Consider the following 24,464-nt stretch of genomic DNA (forward strand, 5'->3'; position numbering starts at 1 on the left):
CGAGGCTCTCATGCACAATGTTGGATTGCGATGGGGCTCAGGTAAGTATTGGGGGCTGGTGGGGGGGGGAGTGTTTGCTGCACAGTGTTTTGTTACCTTCAGGCATAGAATGCCTGAAAGGTAAAAATCTTGAGCCTGTACAACCACTTTAACTCCACGTTTTTGTCTCTCCAATCTAAGCATTGAAAGTGTGATCTCTGTAACTTACAGTTGTGATGAGATAGCGATAACTCCAATCTTAGTTGAATAACACAGGCAGTGACTCAATCCAGAAGACATCTTGTAGATCTTGTGAAGTTTATTCTGTAAACTGAGAGAATCTTACAACAATGAACATCGGATAGGTCAAAAGCTCATAATATATTCTGCTTCATGACCTGAGGCTAGAAGCTGCAATGCCTTACTGGGAAAGGGGGTGGGATACCTATACAGAATGAACTAAACCAGAGGAAAGGGAGGAGCAGAGACAAAATACAGAGAACACTTAAAGACATATGACAGTCATGTGAAACATGACAGCCAGTCTCTGAAGAGCCGAGGCTCTCGTGCACAATGTTGAATTGCAATGGGGCTCAGTTAAGTATTGGGGGGCTGGAGGGGGGTGATTGCTGAACACAGGTTTTTTTTGAGTCTGTACAACCACTTTAACTCCAAGTCCCTTATATTACACTCAGCCTTCTCTAAATATCCAAATTCCGGACCCCCATTTTATTTTTATTTTTTTTGTTCTGATCAGACTTCCTGTTAGAGGTGGCAATGTTCATTCTTCATGGTTCCATTGTATGGAATGTAGGCACTGGCACCCACTCTTGCTCATTCCTCAGATGGGCTAGAGACTATGGACTGTATACAGGACCTGCTGGTACTGCATACACTTGTTCACAGAGATGCATTGAAGTGGCTATAGGTGGTCATGTACCAGGGGGTTGTGTAAACCCCCCCCCCTTGCGCACTGCCATATGATCCAACTGCACTGGGTTCACAATACACAGTAGCACTCATGCATGTGCTTTATGCAACTTCTAATGCATGGTCGCTTACAGTCACTTCTAATACCTCTCAGTAGACGGTTGTATTAGAAGCCAGCAGTCCTGGGAATATCATTAGGTTCTATTTGCTATACGGCCCCTGTATGGCTATGTTAATGAAGCCTAATACTTGTCTGGCTGCAGCTTCCCTCAATCCATGCACCTGGCCCAGCATTGCCTTCTCTCTAAAGACCCTACTGGCCCTGGTAGCATGCTCCCCTCCTCATATCCAGTACAGGGTTAGCAGCCCTTCACTGTACACAATGACGCCAAGGGGCCGTCTACAGGCCAGAGCTTTGGGTGAAATAGAATAGCCCCGGAGCAAGGGGTAGGGTATGTAATGCACCCCTAGACTAAACGAGTATTGACCTCTGCATTGATTGGGGAAGGGGTGGTGGTCATGGGGCTGATACCCAGATGGAGTTTGTCTAGTTCCGGTGATTCCGCTTTAAAACCGCCTTCATTTCACCCTCCCCATTTTTTCCAATTCTTTTTGACAAAATGGATAATCTCCCAATTTTAGCCAAAACAATGTATTAAAAATTCCCCATTTTGCTCATCCATATTAAAATGGCTTCCTTCTAAACGTTGTTCTTCCTGGTTTTGGATGGAGTGGGGAATGATTAGAACCCCTGTATGGTTTTTACTGATATCCAGGACTCCATTGGAAAGATTTCCCCTCACTTCCTGTCCTGCTGACTGTTTTCCCCAACAGCAACACAACAGAAAATATTTATTTTCTTTATTGGTGTGGGGCGGGTGTCTCCAAACTATGGTCCCTGGGCCACATCGGCCCTCTACATGATTTTATTCTACCAGCAGCAACTGTCAGTGGAAGTACCCTGGCTGGCAGTAGATATGCGCCAGTCTGTTTATGGTGATATGGCAATACAGAGATTGGCGTATCCACTACCAGCCAGCCACATTCCTCCTGCAGTCCCTGGTGTTATCCCTTCCCCCCCCCTCCCCTATTTTCTCCCTTCACTGGGGTTGGTTGCTAAGACTGCCAGCCTACTCCCAGCATTTACAGGACTGGACTTCCTCCATCTCCTGGCTTCTGCCCTGTTGTTCTGCCACCTGAATGGTAATGGGGGACTCTGTTGGCCTCCATGGATTTATGTGGGGACTCTGTTGGCCTCCATGGATTTATGGGGAGACTCTGCTGGCCTCCATGGATTATGAGGGGACTCTGCTGGCATGCCACCCTTGGATTTACAAAGGGACTCTTCTGGCACCCATGGATGTATGGGTTATTCTACTGGGGCCCATGGATGTATGGGGAAGCCATTGGCACCCATGGATGTTTGGGGAAGCCATTGGCACCCATGGATGTTTGGGGAAGCCATTGGCACCCATGGATGTTTGGGGAAGCCATTGGCACCCATGGATGTTTGGGGAAGCCATTGGCACCCATGGATGTTTGGGGAAGCCATTGGCACCCATGGATGTTTGGGGAAGCCATTGGCACCCATGGATGTTTGGGGAAGCCATTGGCACCCATGGATGTTTGGGGAAGCCATTGGCACCCATGGATGTTTGGGGAAGCCATTGGCACCCATGGATGTTTGGGGTAGCCATTGGCACCCATGGATGTTTGGGGAAGCCATTGGCACCCATGGATGTTTGGGGAAGCCATTGGCACCCATGGATGTTTGGGGAAGCCATTGGCACCCATGGATGTTTGGGGAAGCCATTGGCACCCATGGATGTTTGGGGAAGCCATTGGCACCCATGGATGTTTGGGGAAGCCATTGGCACCCATGGATGTTTGGGGAAGCCATTGGCACCCATGGATGTTTGGGGAAGCCATTGGCACCCATGGATGTTTGGGGAAGCCATTGGCACCCATGGATGTTTGGGGAAGCCATTGGCACCCATGGATGTTTGGGGAAGCCATTGGCACCCATGGATGTTTGGGGAAGCCATTGGCACCCATGGATGTATGGGGAAGCCATTGGCACCCATGGATGTATGGGGAAGCCATTGGCACCCATGGATGTATGGGGAAGCCATTGGCACCCATGGATGTATGGGGAAGCCATTGGCACCCATGGATGTATGGGGAAGCCATTGGCACCCATGGATGTAAAGGGAGACTCTGCTGGGAACAACTTGATATAAATGGTGTTTCTTCTGGGCACAACCTGACAAATATTTGTAAAATATACAATGTGACCCTTGTACTGAAAAGTTTTTGGAGACTCCTTATTTAGACCAACAGAAATGGCTTCAGAAAAACCGAGCAAAGAAATTCCAAATAAACTTGAGACTATCAGCGTACCCACCCCTTGCATCAGAGATCCTCCCCCTTGCACCAGAGATCCCCTTATTTAAGAGCTACCCCAACCCCCCCCCCCCCTTTTTATATCAAGAGTTGCAATCAGAGCCCTCTTACAGGGTCTTAAGGTTGCCCTTTCTATGGACTCTTTCCCCCCCCTTACATTGGGGGGTCGGATAAAATCTTACAGCGCACTGTAGTTTAAAAATTCCTAGTTTTAGCCCTATACATGCATGGCAAGTATGATATTATCGCTGCAAAAAAAAAGGTCTTTTTATGGCCTACATGGGTAGGAGGCCTCATGTTTGCACTTTTTATTTGCCCACGTTACACTGCAGTGTGGCGTTTAAAGATGGCGGGTCCTCCTCCTTAGCAGTCAGAATGTTAATGGTGCCGGTAAGACTTCCATCTCTGGTAAGGATCGGTAATAAAAAAGTCCAGCATTGCAGCTATACATCTACAATATATCTAGTTCAGCTGGAAGTCTAATGTTTGCTCAATGCCAGGATGTAAGATTGAATTGTTGGCTTTCCCGTAGATGTGAAAAGCAAACCAAAGTTGAATATTCCTGTGAATAAAACGCCGAGGAAAAATCCTTTACCCTCCATTGAATCGCTTGGAATACCTCCACCCAAAGAGCCCAGACCCCCACAGGTGGACCTCACTCTCTATCGGCCTGCAGCTCCGCCATGGAAGAAGACCCCTACAGGTGGGTAAGGGGATGGTTTGGGGTTGTGTTACCAAATAAAAGGGATGTTTTAGTTACAAATTAATTATAACCTTCAGTTTTAATTGGCTAAATCCATCCCAGGTGCCTCAAGCAAAAGGAGTGAAAATTCTTCGTTTTTCTTAACCACAACCCAGGTAAAAAGCCTGTTACATGCCAGCAGAGTGGGACTCTGTAGAAGCAGTGGCCTCTTTGCAGAGATCCAACATGCCAACTGCTAGGTCAGACCAGGGGCGTCCCTAGGGTGGGTGTCACCCGGTGCAATAACACTTGGTGACACCCCCTCCGACGATCCTCGCAGAATGGATCGGATCTGCGGATTGAACATAATGGATCAGACTCCAATCCATTATGCTCCCCAATCCTCAGAGCCTATCCATCCTGTGGGGATCGTCGGCACGCAACCTATACGCGGTGACACTGGACCCGCTCCACGAAAAGGTAAGTTGTAAAGAAAGCCGATGATCGCCAGCTTGCTTTACAACTTATCTTTTTCGTGGAGCGGGTCCGGTGTCACCCCCGTGCTGTAGGTGTCACCCGCAACCCCCCGCACCTGCCTCGGGACGCCACTCAGTCAGACCTATAGCTCTGCAACCAGCAAAGCTCATTCTCCCTGTTGATTAGAGAGCTCTGGCTCAACAAGAGGTATGCCCGACCTCTCCAGAGAGACCTCTGTCCAGGGGCGGACTGACCATTCGAGCACTCGGGCACTGCCCGAGGGCCCGGGGTCAGTAGGGGGCCCCATGAAATGCCCCTGGTACCCTTCTTTTTTTTTTTTTTTTTTTTTTTTTTTTTAATAGGCTTTTTTTGAGTGTGGGCAAGGACACAGGGGTCCCATGATCCACTATTGCCCGGGGGCCCCATGAGTTGTCAGTCCGCCCCTGCTGCTGTCTTCACACAGATAGTAAGGTCTTGTTCACACAGGCAGCAGTAAAAACCAGCAGTTGATCTACGTTTTTACCTCTCTGACCGACCACCTAGATTGTGTAACAGGGGCCAGAGGGCTAGTACATGTTCCCATGATGCTTTTCTTCAGGCCATGGCAAAAACCATGTAGCATGTTGCATATGGCATGCAAAATCGCTATCAAATGCGACAAATGCAAGTGAATTGAGCTGTGCCGCCATCGCAAGCCAAATGCTTGGCTCGCAGTTGAAGTGCGGGTATTTCATTAGAAGGGAGGGTGGGATTTTCAACATGAAACCAAAATCAAGAACACGGGGACATGACCTCCAACTAACTGGAGGAAAGTTCAACATTCATCTCAGAAATTACTATTGCACTGAAAGAGTAGTTGATGGTAGGAATAGACTTCCAGCAGAGGTAGTGAGCCAGTCAACAGTAAGTGGCCTTGTGACAAGCATAGATCTATACTCAGACGAAAAAGTTAACAAAAGCAAACCAAAAAAAAAACAAAAACAATCCCCCCCCCCCACACACACACACACCCAAAAATATTGCTGTAGGAATGTCCTGGATTCTTTCTTGGATACGCAGAATATAACTGGATATAACATTTATAGGTAAAGTTGATCCAGGGAATATCCGATTGCCTCTCGGGGGATCAGGAAGGAATTTTTTTCCCTGCAGGAGCAAATTGGATCGTGCTTTGCTGGGTTTTCTTCCTTCCTCTGGATCAACTGTGGGTGTAGGATTATAACTTTTTTTTTTTTTTTTTTTAATGGTTGAACTGGATGGACTTTTGTCTTTTTTCAGCCAGACTAACTATGTAAATGTTTTATTAGAAGTGTAATATTTCATTTCTTTTTGCTACACAAAATCACAGAATAGGTGCTACGATATAATTTAACAAAAAGAAAAAACTATGTGGAGATTTATTTCAGGTACTTATATAGCGCTGTCAATTTACGCAGCGCTTTACATATATATTGTACATTCACATCAGTCCCCACCCCTGAGGAGCGTACAATCTAAGGTCCCTAACTCACATTCATACATACACATACTGGGGCCAATTTAGACAGGAGCCAATTAACCTTCCAGCATGTTTTTGGAGTGTGGGAGGAAGCCGGAGTACCCGTAGGAAACCCACGCAGGCACAGGGAGAACATGCAAACTCCAGGCAGGTGGTGCCATGGTTGGGAATTGAACCTATGACCTTGGTACTGCCAGGCGGAAGTGTTAACCATTTGGCCACTGTGCTGCCCCATAGATAGATAAAAATTCAGCCGGTACATCAGGGACCAGCCGAATTTAGGTCCATGTGTGGCGACTGTGGGGTAAACAGAAGTCAACTGCCCTGTTGGATTTTTTTTTTTTTACTTAATTAGTGCTGCAGGCTATAGACTGCAGGGCTGATCTATGCATTCTGACAGCGGGGAAGTCTACAGACAGATATGACACAGCAGGGAGGATTCCCCCATCCACTTCAAATGTGGCCGAATGGTGGGAAAAAAAAGCTGACCCATGTATGGCCAGCTTGAGGTGCTTCTCTGCAGCTAGAAAGAGGAAAGAAAGCGACCTATAAGAGCTTGCATACACCAGCTGCGTTGTTTAATGCAGGGACAGTAAGAGAACAATGGATTTCTATTGATCGCTAATCACTTAAATCTCTAAGAATATTTACCATGTGAATGTATATTCAGCAATCGCCCAGTCGTCAAATAATCCCTGATAATCCTGCCATGGGGACCATTGTTCAGATACCTCCTGTTATAGGGTGACCACTGTCTCCCGATTGGTCTATTGCAGGGGTCTCTGAACTTTCTAAGCAAAGGGCCAGGTTGCTGTTCTTCAGGCTTGAGGGGGGCCGGACTGTGCCCAGTGGGAGTAGAAAATGCCCCGGCATCAGTGCCCCATCATTGGTTTTAAGGGGAGGAATAGTGCCCCATTGTTATCAATGAGAAGAATAGTGCCCCAGTCGGGGGAACGGGGCTCCATCATTTGTGTCAGTAGGGGGAATGGTGCTCTGTTATTGGCGTCAGTAGAGGGAATGGAGCTCCGTCATTGGCGTCAGTAGAGGGAATGGAGCTCCGTCATTGGCGTCAGTAGAGGGAATGGAGCTCCGTCATTGGCGTCAGTAGAGGGAATGGAGCTCCGTCATTGGCGTCAGTAGAGGGAATGGAGCTCCGTCATTGGCGTCAGTAGAGGGAATGGAGCTCCGTCATTGGCGTCAGTAGAGGGAATGGAGCTCCGTCATTGGCGTCAGTAGAGGGAATGGAGCTCCGTCATTGGCGTCAGTAGAGGGAATGGAGCTCCGTCATTGGCGTCAGTAGAGGGAATGGAGCTCCGTCATTGGTGTAAGTTCTCCTCTTCAGTTCTCCTCTGAAGAGACCTCAGTCCTGATGCAAAAAAATGGGAGGAGTTATGTAAATATTAAAATGCCTTAATGGGTGGGTGTCAGTCTGGAGGAGTAGGCAATACTAAGCAGAATTAATTTTGCATGCAGAGCACCCTAGGTAATTCCACATGTGATCCCGTCTTCCATGATTGAAAGAAATTAAATCCAATTAATGAAAGGGGCGGGGGCAGAGACGGTCAGCCTGGGGAGGGAAGAGCTAGATGATGCTGGATGTCCTCCATCCAGGAAGTGAGGCGGAGCTCTATCTGACTTGCTGCAGCTTCTAACAAAACTCAGTGTGCAGTGAAATCGGTAAGCAATTTCGGTACAGGAGAAGAGACGGTACAACATGAGCTTGAGACTCTTCTGAGCTCGTTCAGAAAAAAAAACCCAAAATGATTCTGTAAAGTGCATTTGGTGGATCATGTCCTCCCCCACTGAGGACATGGAATCTGATTATCAGGAAATAGAAAACAAACACAGCTTTGTGTCCTGTCCGCCCTTCGGACTGCGATGTTGTGACTGTAAACGTGACGCTGCGATATCCACACAAAGCCGGGATTGTCCCTTCCTGCGCTCCTTCCTGAAGACTCTTCATCTAGGAATGACGGCTGCCATGCACGCTTCATCCTGCGGGGGGCGTGTTGGATCATTGGGATAGTTTCAGCCCATTTTCCCATCAGGTGTCAATATTATATATATATATATATATATATATATATATATATATATATATATATAATATAAATTATGTATATTTTTTTGTTTGTTTTTTCGCGATCAGGCTTCCTTTGAAAATTTTATGACTGTTTTAAGTGCCAATAATTTAAATATTAAGTTATCCTATGTCCAGGCGGCACCTCCAGCGCTGAATGTATGTAATGGCAAGGGATGGTGGGGTGTGCTGGAGGGTCTGTTGATGCTGGCTGCTGGGGATCTATAGTTGCAGGGGGATCTATTGTTAATGGGATGGATCTACTGTTGAGAGAGGAATCTATTATTGCTGAATGCTGGAGGGTCTGTTGAAGCTGGCTGAGGGGAGGTCCATTGTTGCTGGGGAGGGGGGGGGGTCTATTTTTGCTGGCTGAGGGGAGGTCCATTGTTGCTGGGGGGGTCTATTGTTGCTGGCTATAGCGATCTATTTTACTGCTTTTTTTATCATTAACAAATTCTATACAAATTACTTGGCACCACAAAATAATACTGGGTTCTGTATTCTCTAAAAGAGCAGTACTGGGAGGGGTGGAGCCAAGGAACAGTGCTCGTAGGTAGGTAAGGGGCAGAGACCAGGGGTGACTTGGAAAGGGAATGTTCCTGTACCTATCGTCTGAGAGGAAAAAAAAGCCCTGCCTATGACTATAGCAAATGTGAGCATTTTCTTTTTAGATTTGACCTTATTCACAAGAAATAATGCAATTTTCACTAAATCATATTTTATATCCACTGACAGAAATAGTTTTATCCCTGTAGAGAGTGGCCACCACCCTATGTGGTTGAGTAATGCACCAAAAGGACAATTTTTGCGCATGAGGCATAATTGTATGGATATAAATTATAATAATTTTTTTTTTTTTTTGCATAATCCCAGGTCCTAAAAATAAGAATTTTAGAAACCGGTTGTAAAGGAGGAAGTTGTAGATCTGGTGATCCAACAAGAGGGGGAGATGAATAGGCAATATCTCCTAATGGCCAAAAAACCAGGATGCTGGATCCAGGCTGGTGCGTCTATTTATTACCAACTTTTCTACACAATATCATCAAGTTAGACGGATCATCAGGAAACATTGGAGTATTCTGAAACGTGACCCTGTTCTTAACAACCTCCTACCTGCCAATCCAGAGGTGGTTTTTAGTGGTTTTTAAGAGCGCACCCAACTTAAGGGATAAATCCACTCCTAATATTGTGGACCCCAACCCTCTAGGATAGAACTTTGTTACAGGTTTGAAGGGGTTCTATCCATGTAACAAGGGTATGATATTCACTTTAGAGGGAACCAGACGTAGCAAGATTGAGAGATTGTCATCTGAAAGTACAAGTAAAGAATACGAGCTGACCTTTTATTTCATGTAATACCAAATGTATTGTGTACTTGTTACAGTGCCCTTGTGGCAAACAATACATAGGAAGAACTACAAGAAGATTAAGGGATCGGCTCAGGGAGCAAATCTACAACATTAGGAGAGGGTGTTAAAGGCACAATTTGTTGGCACATTTCAGAAAATCTTATCATAGGGATCTGAAAGGAAGTACATTGAAAGGTTTAGAGATAGACTGGACCCTCATTGGAGGGGGTGTCATAGAATATATGAGGTATCAAAATTAGAAACAAGATGGATTTATGAAATTAAGACATCGGTGCCTTTTCTAGGTCTTGCAGTGGATTGGGATATTAGCTGTTTAATCGATACCAGTTAGTGTTTTTACCTTTTGTACCTTTTTTAGATTTTTGTTTTACCCTATTTTAACATTTTATTTTTTTATTTATTATTTAATCATGTTTTAAAAACCTTTTAAACACATGTTTTTATGTTGTAATTCTGGACCACTGTCTGTGCTGTGTATTGCCATGAAGTGAGGCTATATTTTTACTTGCCATATTCTATTGGTCCTATTTATATATTTTGGTTTGCATTTTTTTTCTTTCTAAACTTTGTAAGGTCATTTTTATGGTAACTAAACTGTTTAGGCTATATAGTTGTAACAATGGACAATGTAAAAATTGGCTATATTCTATGTATACGAGTTGGCTTGGGTAATATGACGACCTGAGCATTTACTAACTGATTGATGGCTCCAGTGTACCATCTAATTACTGTTGCTTTGCACAAATATAATAAAATGGCCGTGTTTTTTGGTGGATAAAACTTTGGTAATATGGCGCCCAGTGTAGTTACTAATAAGCTGATTGGTTCTGATGGGTGCCCATTACAAGGCGGAGCATAGCAGGCTATATGTACCTGGCTGCAATTGTCAGCAATAATGACCTCTGAGAGAGTGCATTAGTACGAAACGCGTTGAGAGAAGCTTGCGCACTGACATCATCCAAGCGGAGTCATAGATGTGAGTTTTGTTAGCTTCTGTTTGTCATGCGGTTCTGTGCAACATGATTTTGGAAAAAGGTCTGTTACTTCTCCGCCCTACATGTGACACCAGAAAAGTGCATTCTGCCGCACCTGTAGGGTGTGAACTTAGCTTACAATGTTCTATTTCCTTTTAGTCTTGTTATGGTGGTTGGGGAATGTAAGAGAGCTGCACCCTCGGGGTAAGTGCTGATGAACTAAAAGGCCCAGCATTGCCCAACTCCAATAGAGTGCCTATGTAGACGTCAATACACAGCATATGTTATCGTTTATTTCTTTGTAAGCAATGACTTTGAAGATTGTTATGTGAAACATTCCAAGTGCCCCGAGGAAAAGAGCTGACATTTCTTTTTAATAAAGTAGAACAAGAGACACCCCACCCCATCCCCATATGACTTCTATTGTGTACGGAGTACAAAATACAATGCAGCACTCCCCTGACCCGTCTCAGTAAAGTGGACCAAACAAGAATTTTGTCTGCTCAAATAAATTCATGACATGTCACCGTGTACAGCAAACACCTTTTTTGTAGAAAAGCTCCACCTTATTCTATTACAAGACAGTAATTGCTGAGCAATAAATGTGACATACTTGTCATACCAGGGGAGGACTGACAACTCATGGGGCCCCCGGGCAATAGGGGATCATGGGGCCCCCTGTGTCCTTGCCCACACTCAAACCACACCCAAAAAAGACTATAAAAAGGTACCAGGGGCATTTCATGTGGCCCCCTACTGACCCTGGGCCCTCGGGCAGTGCTCAAATGGTCAGTCTGCCCATGTGTCATACTAAACACCCAACACTTCTCTTCAGGGCAGAAGTACTTTTAATAATGAAACAAATAATAAAATCTAAAAACAAACTGTAAGACTTGCTGGGCCCCACCGCGTTGGTGGTCAGTGGAAGAAGGGCCCCACCGCATTGGTGGTCAGTGGGAAAAAATGGTCCCATAGAACTAAAAAGATCATTCGTGTCAGTGCTAATCTGGAAGGTAGTATTTGCTTATTGCTAATGAAACCCCAAGCAAACTCTAGGGAAACCCAAGGGTTCTACAGAACCCTGGTCAAGAAAGGCCTGACTATCTTGAAATGATGTCATCAGGGTGCTGCAGACAAGAGGCAGAATTTCCAGAGTCTCCTCCCCTAGTGATCAGACTGCACATTGTGACTTTGTAACACCTCGCAAGGTAGGAGGATGCAGCAGGGGGCTGATCTGTGTCAGACATTTGTGATCATTTGCCCTGCTGTTGGCCAAAAGGTCTAGCCCATGCTGCGGAAAATAGCAAGCGGTGTTGTGGCCAAGTGTTCATTCTCACTGTGGGGTCCAGGGGCGGACTGACCATTTGAAAACTCGGGCACTGCCCAAGTGCCTGGGGTCAGTAGGGGGCCCCATGAGATGCCCCTGGTACCTTTTTCATATGCGTTTTTGAGTTTGGGCAAGGACACAGGGGCCCCATGATCCCCTATTGCCCGAGGGCCCCATGAGTTGTCAGTCCGCCCCTGGTGGGGTCCCAAACCCATAGCAATGCTAAGAGCATCCACAAGACGCCAACCCTAAGGGGTTTTCTGCCTTCCCAACCCCTGACCAGACCAAGTAGCACAGTCAAATCAGGAGGCATTGAGCCCAGGGATGGACTGACCATTTGGAAACTCGAGCACTGCCCGAGGGCCCGGGGTCGGTCGGGGGCCCCATGAGATGCCACTGGTACCTTTTTCATAGGCTTTTTTGAGTTTGGGCAAGGACACAGGGGCCCCATGATCCCCTATTGCCTGGGGGCCCCATGAGTTGTCAGTCCACCCCTGACTGGGCCCCTTGGGTTCCTCCACTAGGGAATGACTCCTGTGCCACCTTACCCAAGGGGCGCCCAGTGTCTGATGCTCACAGGAAGATTGTTGGGGTGTTCCCCCTCATACCAGCTGGAGCACTATACAAACCGCCATCCCAGCCAGAAGGTCAGAATAAACCGTGGAGCGCCCCTACTGGACATGGATAAGAACAGATACTACATGTGATCTTTGCCACATGGCCATGGATCATGCCTGTATAAAGTGTGGCAGTTGTTTCTAGTGATGGACTAAACACTACCCCCCCCCCCGTTCGGTTCGCGATCGAACATTTGAACCTAATGAAAGTTCAACCGTGAACTTCGAACTCAATGCAAGTCTATGGGACTCGAACTTGTAAATTCAAAAGTTCCCATTATGAAGGCTTATATGTAAGTTATTGGCCATAAAGGGGATGAGGACTCGGGTACTGCCCTGAGGAACATGAATTGGTGAAAAAGAAAATTCAAAAAGTACCTTTTTTAAAGGGATAGTCCTTTTTTTTTTTTTTTTTTTTTTTTTTTTTTCCATTGCTTGCAGTAAAAAAAAAAAAAAAAAAGGAAAATTATTTTAAATATCATGCCTGGGGGTCCCATTAAACTACCAAGTTACACATCTGTACAATGTATAGAACCTGCTGCAGTAAGACTGAAATTTTTTTGAAAACAAGAAAAAAAAAACAGCACGAGGTCCCTCTCCCAATCTATACCAGACCGTTTAGGTCTGGTAAGAAGTTTAGGAGGGATCCCACATTTAAAAAAAAAAACTTGGGGTCCCCCCTAAAAGCCATACCAGACCCTTTAGGACTGGTAGGAGTTTTAAGGGGAACCCCACCCCCCAAAAATGGGGGGAGGGGGGAAGCGTGGGGGTCTCCCCTAACATTCCTAAACTTACGTTCGACTCGGACATCAAGGCCATCACTAGTAGTTTCCATCAGAAGCCTGTGCAACAGGGTGACAACACAGGAGAGCAATTGGGAGACAGGGACCGAGCATTGTCACCCTATAATACAAAGTTCCTGAACAAAGACCCTCATGGCAGGATCATCAGGGATTATTTTAATGAAATGCAGTACTACCCCCCAGGAGTTGCTGAAGTTTTGGTTCCCCCTGTAGTCCTGCACAGCTATGCAACATGCATTCCTCACTGACTTGCATCCAGGAGACAGTAAACAGTCCTTGAGCTTTTGTTTTTTTTTTGGGGGGGGGGATTTTATTAGGGGATGTTAACTTGGATGGAGATGAGGGGTACATGGGATTCCCGAGGAACTGTGAAACTGAGGACAACTTCCTGGAACTATTTGCAAGTAGTCAGGAGGATTTTCTCCTCTTGGAGAGCTAGCCAGCCTATCCTTGTGTACCTCCTCAGACTCTGATGATCACCTGGCTGTCTGAAGGAATCCCTGGGCATGGGGATCCAGTGCCTGCCACTGCAATGTGCAACAGTCCCGGGTAGAAAGCTAGTCCTGTTTCCCACTAGAGTGCCTCTTTCCCCTTAACTTGTCCAGGGGGTGTAGGGTTATTCACTCAGTCCTCTGCCCATGAGCTGAGGGGTCAGTGGCTACCTTCTGCTGGGCTGCTCCTTCCCTGCTGCGGAGATCACTCTGGGGGCCAGTGAGGTTCTACGTCTTCCTCCTTTCCAGCACCACTGCCTGTAGGTAGGCCCCTCTCCTGGACCCCCTCCCAGCCTCCGCACTCTATCTTCCACCCAAACTCTCCTTCTACTGAGCAGTTTCAGTCACTCTTAAGGGTTGTCCAGACCCCATGCCAAGCCTCCTGTTGGGGATTGGCAAGGATCCCTTGAGAGTGCAGACCAGCCACGCCTTGCCCCCTCCCACTGCTTCTAGACCTTTCTCCAAAATTTTAGAGCAGGGGGAAGTCCCAGAGAGCTGGTCTCAGCCCTGACCGCAATTTGACCCCCTCTGACTATTACACCAGGCTGCTACTCCGCCTCTAAGAATTCACAACTAGCGCCCCCTAGCTACCTAGGAAGGTGCTACAGAAAGCTGTCCGCACTTATTGGCACCTCTTTTTATGCTTTTCTGCTACAGAAAAAAAGAAAAAAAAGATTGAAAACTATTTTTTAATGATATTAAGCTTCAGTGATACTAAATACTAACCTTTATTATTAACCCCCCTCCCCCCACAGCCTCCCTATAGTGTCCAATACAGACACTGGCTCTGTTGTGATTTTTGTAGAATATTTAATTTCTTCCTGTAGATCTCCTTCAAATGTTTACAGAGGTTTTGGTTTGTCTGTATGACCTACATATTTTTTTTTTTTTCAGCAGTGTCTGAGACGGAATATGAGCTCTCTACCCCCAGGCCCAGGTACAGTATGTGGAATATCTGGTATATTATAAATCAAACATCATCCTACCTGCCCTCTACACATGGAAGGATTCAAAGTGATTGTAACGGTTTTACATTTCTTTTTTAATAACAAACATGTCATATGTGCCTGTTTGTGTAATGATTTGCAAAGAGCAGCCTTGATCCTCCTTCTCACCTTCTCTCCTGGCTCCTCCCTCCACTGAGTTCCCCCAGAGCAAGCCACGTGCGACGTGTACACTCCTGCATGCTTGATCCTGAGCTGTGCTCTGTGTCCATTGACACACACAGTGCAGGTAGCTCTGCCCCCTGCTCCCTCCTCACTGGCTGTGATTGACAGTAGCAGGAGCCAATAGCTCCCACTGCTGCCTCTGTGTCCAGTGAGGAGGGAGAGAGCCGTAGCTCTCGTGCACATCGCTGGATCAAGATTGTGTTCAGGTAAGTATATGGTGGGGCTTTTTTTACCTTTTTTAAAGTGATTTCTAAAAGTTGCCATAAAAAAAACAACAGAAAAAAACACAAATGTAGGATATTTCTCTGCTCTGTGTAATGGTTTTGCATAGAGCAGCCCCAATCCTCTTCTTTTTGGGTCCCCCACTGGTGGTCCTGGCTTAGAGCCCCCGATGGCAAGCCTCCTGTCCCCCGCAGTCATTTCTTTCCACCATCTAAAGGTTCTTCTTCGTCTTTTGGATTACCAAAATTATACTTCCCTTAAGACTGAGGACATCCTGTGAGTAAGTGCATAGTGTCATAGACCTACCCCCGAGGGGGCATCCCCATGGCCTCCTGTACTCGCAGAGCAAAGAACAGTATTGACATCATCAAACCAGCTCCATTCTCTACATCACTGAGGACTGCCCATCTCCAGAGAGAAGCTGTGGAGGACCCTGTGGGTCACATACTCGACCTGAAGACCTCTGGAAAAGGTGAGTATAGAAAATAAATACTGCAGAATGAAGACCACCTTCATTTTGTCTTTCTTTAATGTCTTGAATGCATTTTGTCATTTGTGCATCTTTGTGAGCCTTTTCCTTTGTGTTCTGCTCTAGCTCAACCTCACAGGAGGAAGAATGCTACGATGATGCCTCGAACATCTATGCCTTGCCACACAACGAATTGAATGTCCATGAAGTACAGGGGCCACAGGCTGGTAAGCGGCTGTGTAACATTTGCTGTTAAGGGCACCTATAGTGCATCTCCTGTGAGCGTCCATCGAACCCGATTCATAAAGATACTACAGCACCTAAGGTGTGCTAAATAGAAGGAAAGGCAGGCTAAAATGTCATGCAACAGCACAGTGTGTGTGTATGTATAGATAGATATTTCTCTCTCTCTCCCTCCCCCCTCTCTCTCCCTCCCCCCTCTCTCGCTCACCCATCTCTCTCCCCCCTCTCTCGCCCTCCCCCATCTCTCTCCCCCCTCTCTCGCCCTCCCCCCTCTCTCTCTCGACCCCCCTCTCTCTCGACCCCTCCCTCCCTCTCTCGCCCTCCCCCCCTCCCTCTCTCGACCCCTCTCTCTCTCGACCCCTCCCTCCCTCTCTCGACCCCTCCCTCCCTCTCTCGACCCCTCCCTCCCTCTCTCGACCCCTCCCTCTCTCTCTCGACCCCCCCTCTCTCGACCCCATCCTCTCTCTCTCGACCCCATCTCTCGACCCCTCCCTCTCTCCCCCTCCCTCTCTCCCCCTCCCTCTCTCCCCCTCCCTCTCTCCCCCTCCCTCTCTCTCCCCCTCCCTCTCTCTCCCCCTCCCCCTCTCTCGCCCTCCCCTCTCTCGCCCTCCCCCTCTCTCGCCCTCCCCCTCTCTCGCCCTCCCCCTCTCTCGCCCTCCCCCTCTCTCGCCCTCCCCCTCTCTCGCCCTCCCCCTCTCTCGCCCTCCCTCTCTCTCGCCCTCCCTCTCGCCCTCCATCCCGCCCTCTCCCTCTCGCCCTCCATCCCTCCCTCTCCCTCTCGCCCTCCATCCCTCCCTCTCCCTCTCCCTCTCTCTCTCTCCCTCCCTCTCTCTCGCCCTCCCTCTCCCTCTCTCTCTCTCTCGCCCTCCCTCTCCCTCTCTCTCTCTCTCGCCCTCCCTCTCCCTCTCTCTCTCTCTCTCGCCCTCCCTCTCCCTCTCTCTCTCTCTCGCCCTCCCTCTCTCTCTCTCTCCCCCTCCCCCTCTCTCTCTCTCTCCCCCTCCCCCTCTCTCTCTCCCTCCCCCTCCCCCCCCTCTCTCTCTCCCGCCCCCCCTCTCTCTCTCCCGCCCTCCCCCTCTCTCCCGCCCTCCCCCTCTCTCCCGCCCTCCCCCTCTCTCTCTCTCTCTCTCCCGCCCTCCCCCCTCTCTCTCTCTCGCCCTCCCCTCTCTCGCCCTCCCCCTCTCTCTCTCTCGTCCTCCCCCCCTCTCTCTCTCTCGCCCCCCCTCTCTCTCTCTCGCCCTCCCCCTCTCTCTCGCCCCCCCTCTCGCCCTCCCCCCCCTCTCTCTCACCCTCCCCCCCCCTCTCTCTCGCCCTCCCCCCTCTCTCTCGCCCTCCCCCCCCTCTCTCTCGCCCTCCCCCCCCTCTCTCCTCGCCCTCCCCCCTCTCTCTCTCTCGCCCTCCCCCCTCTCTCTCTCTTGCCCTCCCCCCTCTCTCTCTCCCCTCTCTCTCGCCCTCCCTCCCCCTCTCTCTCGCCCTCCCTCCCCCTCTCTCTCGCCCTCCCTCCCCCTCTCTCTCGCCCTCCTTCCCCCTCTCTCTCGCCCTCCCTCCCCCTCTCTCTCGCCCTCCCTCCCCCTCTCTCTCTCCTCTCTCTCGCCCTCCCTCCCCCTCTCTCTCTCCTCTCTCTCGCCCTCCCTCCCCCTCTCTCTCTCCTCTCTCTCGCCCTCCCCCTCTCTCTCTCCTCTCTCTCGCCCTCCCCCTCTCTCTCTCCTCTCTCTCGCCCTCCCTCTCTCTCTCTCCTCTCTCTCGCCCTCCCTCTCTCTCTCTCCTCTCTCTCGCCCTCCCTCTCTCTCTCTCCTCTCTCTCGCCCTCCCTCTCTCTCTCTCCTCTCTCTCGCCCTCCCTCTCTCTCTCTCCTCTCTCTCGCCCTCCCTCTCTCTCTCTCCTCTCTCTCGCCCTCCCTCTCTCTCTCTCCTCTCTCTCGCCCTCCCTCTCTCTCTCTCCTCTCTCTCTCCCCCTCTCTCTCCCCCCTCTCTCTCCCCCCCTCTCGCCCCCTCCCTCTCGCCCCCTCCCTCTCGCCCCCTCCCTCTCGCCCCCTCCCTCTCGCCCCCTCCCCCCCTCCCCCCTCTCTCGCCCCCTCTCCCCTTCTCTCGCCCCCTCCCCCCCTCTCTCGCCCCCTCCCCCCCTCTCTCGCCCCCTCCCCCCCTCTCTCGCCCCCTCCCCCCCTCTCTCCCCCCCTCCCCCCCTCTCTCCCCCCCTCTCCCCCTCTCTCCCCCCCTCTCCCCCTCTCTCTCTCTCTTTCTTTTATATATATATATATATATATATATATATATATATATATATATATATTGTGTCTCTCTCGCGCTCCCCCTCTCTCTCTTTCTCTCTCCCCCCTCTCTCTCTTTCTCTCTCCCCCCTCTCTCTCTTTCTCTCCCCCCCCTCTCTCTCTTTCTCTCCCCCCCCTCTCTCTCTTTCTCTCCCCCCCCTCTCTCTCTTTCCCCCTCTCTCTTTCTCTCTCCCCCCTCTCTCTCTTTCTCTCTCCCCCCTCTCTCTCTTTCTCTCTCCCCCCTCTCTCTCTTTCCCCCCTCTCTCTTTCTCTCTCCCCCCTCTCTCTCTTTCTCTCTCCCCCTCTCTCTCTTTCTCTCTCCCCTCTTTCTCTCTTTCTCTCTCCCCCCCTTTCTCTCCCCCCCCTCTTTCTCTCCCCCCCTCTCCCCCCCTCTCCCCCTCTCTCTTCCCCCCCTCTCCCCCTCTCTCTTCCCCCCCTCTCCCCCTCTCTCTTCCCCCCCTCTCCCCCTCTCTCTTCCCCCCCTCTCCCCCTCTCTCTTCCCCCCCTCTCCCCCTCTCTCTTCCCCCCCTCTCCCCCTCTCTCTTCCCCCCCCTCTCCCCCTCTCTCTTCCCCCCCCTCTCCCCCCCTCTCTTCCCCCCCCTCTCCCCCCCTCTCTTCCCCCCCCTCTCCCCCTCTCTCTCCCCCCCCCCTCTCCCCCTCTCTCCCTCTCTCTCTTTCCTTCTCTTTCTTTTTTATATATATCTATATCTTTATTGTGTGTGTCTCTCTCTCTCTCTCTCTCTCTCTCTCTCTCTCTCTCTCTCACTCTCTCTCTCGCGCACCCCCTCTCTCTCTCACACATACACATAGAGAATATATATATATATATATATATATATATCTCTAGATATAGATATGTGTGTGTATGTAAAGCGCTGCATAAATTGACAGTGCTATAAAAGTACTTAAAATAAATAAATAAAACAAAATGCCGCCCTAGGCAAATGCCCTTGGACCGCCCTATGTTCCAGAAGAGGACATTCAGACCACTAAGGGTTGCCGCAGTCCCAATCCAAACTGTGGTCTGTTTTTATTGACCTCCACCCGCCATTTAGTGATACCTGATGTATAGGAGCAGGAGGGAGGAGAAGAAAGCAAGAGGACCAGGGATGCAGGGAAGGAAAGGCGTGTGCAGGGGTCAGGAGCTCTCATCCTTTTTTGAAGTTCAAACATTTAATAAAGAAACACTCCTATGTGTTTGTCTTCCAGGATGTGAGATAACTCTCCCATCAAATGCGAATAATACTCTTGCTTGGGGCGAATGTGTCATCATTGGTGTCCTAGTGTACATGTCGGCATTGTCGTTCCTCATGTTTGTACTCTTCTAACAATAAACAGAAAAAATCATCAAAAAGATAAAATGTGACAATTTTTTTTAAAACTATTTTTTTTTTTTATTGCAGAAACACCAAAAGTCAAGACGTCCCAACCATGTTTCCCGAGGTACAGCACACTGTATACGAAGACTGTATAATACAATAGAAAGGCTGGTTTATATGTCGATAAATGGAATGTATTTGTGTGATGCGTATTTATTCTTCTGTTTGACTGAACTGTTTCTGTGGAATTTAACACTTTCACGCCTAAGGGTAAAACAAATCTTAAAGCTGAAGTAAAATTTTACAACTTTGACCTGTGTTAGTAAAACCGTACATATTATTATTATTATTTATTATTATACAGGATTTATATAGCACCAACAGTTGGGGAGACAATACAGTTCAATACAAGAGGGTTAGGAGGGCCTGATCCTGGGAGCTTACAATCTAAGAGATCACAACTACTTAGTAGATCCAGGTGTATTGTACCGCGTTTTTTTTTTTGTTTTTTTTTTTTCCATTACAAATTGGGCTTTCATTTGGTGGTAAATGGTAAAGGATATCGCCTGAATTTTTTTTTTTCTTTTTTTTATTATCGGAGAAAAACTGGCCAAAAATAGTAAAAAAAAATTTTTTTTTTTAAATTTTAGCTTTGTGTTTCTTTGTTACTACCATGACCTATCACCAAAGAACAACCCAAAATACATTTTCCAGTTCTTGACGATCGCAGAGATACCATCTATGTGTATGTTATTTGTTGTTTGTACCCGGAGTACAGCCCAGAAACAATAGTGCGCATTTTTTGGATTTTTTTTTTTTTACCTAAAACACACTGACACTGATACCAATTTTAAATAATGTAATAAAAAAAATAAAATCCTGACCTTTGACCCTGATCTTGACCAAAACACTAACCCTGGCACAAACAAACAAAAAAAAAACACCAAACAACTGTCAGTAAAAAAAATTATAATAATGATACATTTATATTTATATATATATATATATATATATATATATATATTTTATCATTATTATAATTTTATTTTTTTTACTGACAGTTGTTTGGTGTTTTTTTTTTTATTTATATTTTTACAATGCATCTCTCTCCTCCATTCACAGAGAGAAAAAACAAAGGGGGGCTGGCTTCACAGTGACTGATCACTGTGATAGCCAATCAGAGGCTATCACAGCGATTATGTTACCTGAAATTGGGAGTCCCAGGTCCCAATTTTTTTTTACTTTGGGAGGGTGCATGTGATCAGCACAGGGCCTAGAGCAGAAAGAAAATTCCTCCTGCAAGCTTTAATTACTGCTCTGCTGGACACTGATAGAAGTCAAAAGGCTGCTATATACTACTGATGTGAAAGGGTATTTAGCAGTTTATATTTACTGAAATAATTGCATTTCCATGTTCTGTGTCGGGTCCGGGGAGAGCGGATATAGTGAATGTCGGGTCTGGGGAGAGCGGATATAGTGAATGCAGGGTCCGGGGAGAGCGGATATATTGAATGCGGGGTCCGGGGAGAGCGGATATAGTGAATGCAGGGTCCGGGGAGAGCGGATATAGTGAATGCGGGGTCCGGGGAGACCAGATATAGTGAATGCGGGGTCCGGGGAGAGCGGATATAGTGAATGCGGGGTCCGGGGAGAGCGGATATAGTGAATGCGGGGTCCGGGGAGAGCGGATATAGTGAATGCGGGGTCCGGGGAGAGCGGATATAGTGAATGCGGGGTCCGGGGAGAGCGGATATAGTGAATGCGGGGTCCGGGGAGAGCGGATATAGTGAATGCGGGGTCCGGGGAGAGCGGATATAGTGAATGCGGGGTCCGGGGAGAGCGGATATAGTGAATGCGGGGTCCGGGGAGAGCGGATATAGTGAATGCGGGTCCGGGGAGAGCGGATATAGTGAATGCGGGTCCGGGGAGAGCGGATATAGTGAATGCGGGGTCCCGGGAGACCGGATATAGTGAATGCGGGGTCCGGGGGAGACCGGATGTAGTGAATGCAGGGTCTGGGGAGACCGGATATAGTGAATACAGGGTTCGGGGGAGACCGGATATAGTGAATGCGGGGTCCGGGGGAGACCGGATATAGTGAATACAGGGTCTGGGGAGACCGGATGTAGTGAATGCAGGGTCCGGGGGAGACTGGATATAGTGAATGCAGGGTCCGGGGGAGACTGGATATAGTGAATGCAGGGTCCGGGGGAGACTGGATATAGTGAATGCAGGGTCCGGGGGAGACCGGATATAGTGAATGCGGGGTCCGGGGGAGACCGGATATAGTGAATGCGGGGTCCGGGGGAGACCGGATATAGTGAATGCACTTTAATTAAAAGGAGAGTGGCTCTCTGTTTTCTACTGTATTTAAAAAAAAAAAAAAAAAAAATTGACCTTGTTTAAGAACATATGACACATGTGGACCAGACAGGGGAGTGTGACCAGGCCTCGGGGTAGATGTGACGGCTGAATTATCTCTGTTCCAGCCCAAGCCCAGAGGAAGGGCGCGAGTGTTATGACGACGTTATGAAGTTCCAAGAACCTCCAGCGGATATCAATGTGTACGAAGTCGAAGATTCCGGTAAGGAGCAGCTCTTCCCTTTCATTGGTTATTGAATATATGTGCCCGTAGTAACTATACATTACAAGTCACTGTTTGCTGCACTGTGCAAGAATGCCAGCTGTGTATTCCTAGCGAAGATGAGTGGCAGCGTGCTGCACTGCGTAGGCCACCAATTAATACAGAACGTTTCTGGCGTGTAAGTGATCCCGTTATTGGCTAACCTAAAGCTGAAGTCGATCTGCTTCTATTTTGCCTTCCCCATTTCCACCTCCCTGCCCCCAACCATCACCAAATAGCCAATTTTATATAAAACCTTTCCATTTCAATGAAGGTTTTTGGGGCATATGTAGCACTCCTTTTGGGCATATGTAGCACTCCCTAAAGTTGAATTCCAGAAATTCAGCAACTTTGCAAAACGTTCAGGCATACTACGAGATAAAGTGGAGTTCCAGCTGTTTGTGTTTTATTAAAAGTCAGCAGCTACAAAAACTGCAGCTGCTGACTTTTACTAAACACACACTTACCTGTCCCGGAGTCACCCGCACCTTCCCTTCTCTCCTTCTCTCCTCCAAATTGCCAGCATGTCAACTGTGAGTACCAGCTTGCAGCTTTACAGCCTGGTACCCACTGCGCATGCGTGAGTCGCGCTGTGCCTCCTAATTGGTCCGGCAGTCTCCAGGGACCTGTGAAGGTTCTCAGGAGACTGCTGAAAGGAGGAGGAACTGAGTCAGACGTGGGACTGGGTACCTGTCAAAAAAAGGTATCTGCCCCCCCCCAAAAAAAAGTGCCAAATATGGCAGTGAAGGGCTGGGGGCAGGGGTGGACTGACAACTCATGGGGGCTCCAGGCAATAGGGGATCATGGGGCCCCTGTGTCCTTGCCCAAACTCAAAAAAGCCTATGAAACCGGTACCAGGGGCATCTCATGGGGCCCCTACTGACCCCGGGCCCTTGGGCAGTGCCTGAGTTTCCAAATGGTCAGTCCACCCCTGTGTGGGGGGGAGGAGGCAGGACTGCTGATAGAAACCACAGGGCCCCATACAGCCAACCTGACAGGGCCCCCCTTCCAAAAAAAAGTTGTCTGTGCTTTAGTTGTGAATTAACCGATGGTACCGATCACTCGTTGTGTTCATTCAGGAAAGGAAGGGGTTGGTAAATGTGACCAATTTACAGGTCCCTTCCCCCAATCTCCGTCCTGAAGGATCCTTTTGTGTGCTTACAGCTGCCATTGGAAAGGAGAGGAGGGAAGCAGGCAGCACTGTGGGGGTGGGGGCACACAGGGGGCCTGTATGAGGCACGGGGAGGGTGATGGGTGTGGTGGGGAGGTTTTACTGTAACCAATCCCCTGTATGACTCTCTCTGCAGCAGCTGAAAGCCAGAGAAGAAGCAAGCTTTTAGCTGCTGCGCAGGGAGATGTATAGGGGATCGGTTCCAGTAATTGCCCCTCCCGCCACACAGATCACCCTCTCTGACCACATCCAATTCACTCAGCTGCCTGGACCCCGTAGAGAAGGACTGGTGATACCCTCTTATCCTCGGCCCTGGGAGGAGGAAAATAAGCGGAGCTTCCGCTTTTGAGTGGAACTGCGCTTTAAGTCCAGTTAGGTACATGTCACCTCCAGGACTTAGAGGTTGGACAGAATTATGGAAACACCAGGTAAAAGCACAAAATTGTTACCCAATATGGTGTTGGACCACCTTTGGCATCCAAGGTGGCCTGAATTCTCCTGGGAATTGAGCCTTGGATGGTGGATAATGGAATCTGATACCACTCTTCATGCAAAAATCATTCTAGTTCTCTCAGATGTCGGAGATGGATTACAAGCCCAAACCTTGTTCTCCAAAATTGACCATAGTGGCTCTATGATATTGAGGTCAGGGAGGTCAGGGAAGGTGCGAGACTTCACCTGCATGCGTGTCACACCATGTATTGACTACACCAGCTGTGGGAATTGGAGCACTATCATCTTGGTAAATGGCGCTGTCTTCAATGTCTGCACCATGGGGTGCACATGGTCGGCCACAATTTGTACATGGCAGTGACTCTACCTTTTCAAGGTGATGATGGGGCCTACAGAATACCAAGATATGGCTGTCCAAACCATGATTGCACCACCAACATGCTTTACCATTGGTGCAAGACAGTCCTAGTGGTAAGCTTGGGATAGTGTTGGCCACACATAAATAGGTCTGGTGGTTGGGAACAGTGTGAAGTTCATCTGCATGCTCATCAAACCATGTTTTGACAACACCAGCTGTGGAAATCAGGGCATTATCGTCTTGATAAAAAAGGCAGGGTCTTCAATGTCTGCACCATGGTGTGCACACGGTCGGCCAAAATTTGTATATAGTCACTGGCATTGACTCTACTTTTCAAGATGATGATGGGGTCTACAGAATACCCAGATATGGCTGTCCAAACCATGATTGCACCGCCCAAACCATGATTACACCACCACCATGCTTTACCATTGGTGCAAGACAGTCCTGGTGGAAAGCTTGGGACAGTTGGCCACACATAAATACGTCCGGTGGTTGGGAACAGTGGGAAGTTCACCTGCATGCTCACCAAACCATGTTTTGA

General features: G+C 48.4%; 1 protein-coding gene across 2 annotated transcripts in view; it reads left to right on the forward strand.

Annotated features, from left to right (window-relative positions):
* The window catches only part of FYB2 (FYN binding protein 2), a 95,511-nt gene that overhangs the window by 17,393 nt on the left and 53,654 nt on the right, over positions 1 to 24,464 (forward strand). Inside the window, exons 3-7 of one of the 2 annotated variants that reach the window (XM_089656565.1) lie at positions 3,845 to 4,015; positions 14,526 to 14,568; positions 15,618 to 15,718; positions 19,400 to 19,439; positions 21,805 to 21,899. In XM_089656565.1, coding sequence (XP_089512691.1) covers positions 3,845 to 4,015; positions 14,526 to 14,568; positions 15,618 to 15,718; positions 19,400 to 19,439; positions 21,805 to 21,899 — 450 coding nt within the window. The remainder of the gene's footprint in view (positions 1 to 3,844; positions 4,016 to 14,525; positions 14,569 to 15,617; positions 15,719 to 19,399; positions 19,440 to 21,804; positions 21,900 to 24,464) is intronic. The other variant, XM_089656566.1, reaches the window with a different exon arrangement.

Source organism: Staurois parvus, unplaced genomic scaffold (assembly GCF_062004578.1).
Source record: "Staurois parvus isolate SC_StPar_1 unplaced genomic scaffold, SC_StPar_1.0 ptg000917l, whole genome shotgun sequence".
In the NCBI taxonomy this organism is placed as follows: Eukaryota; Metazoa; Chordata; class Amphibia; order Anura; family Ranidae; genus Staurois; species Staurois parvus.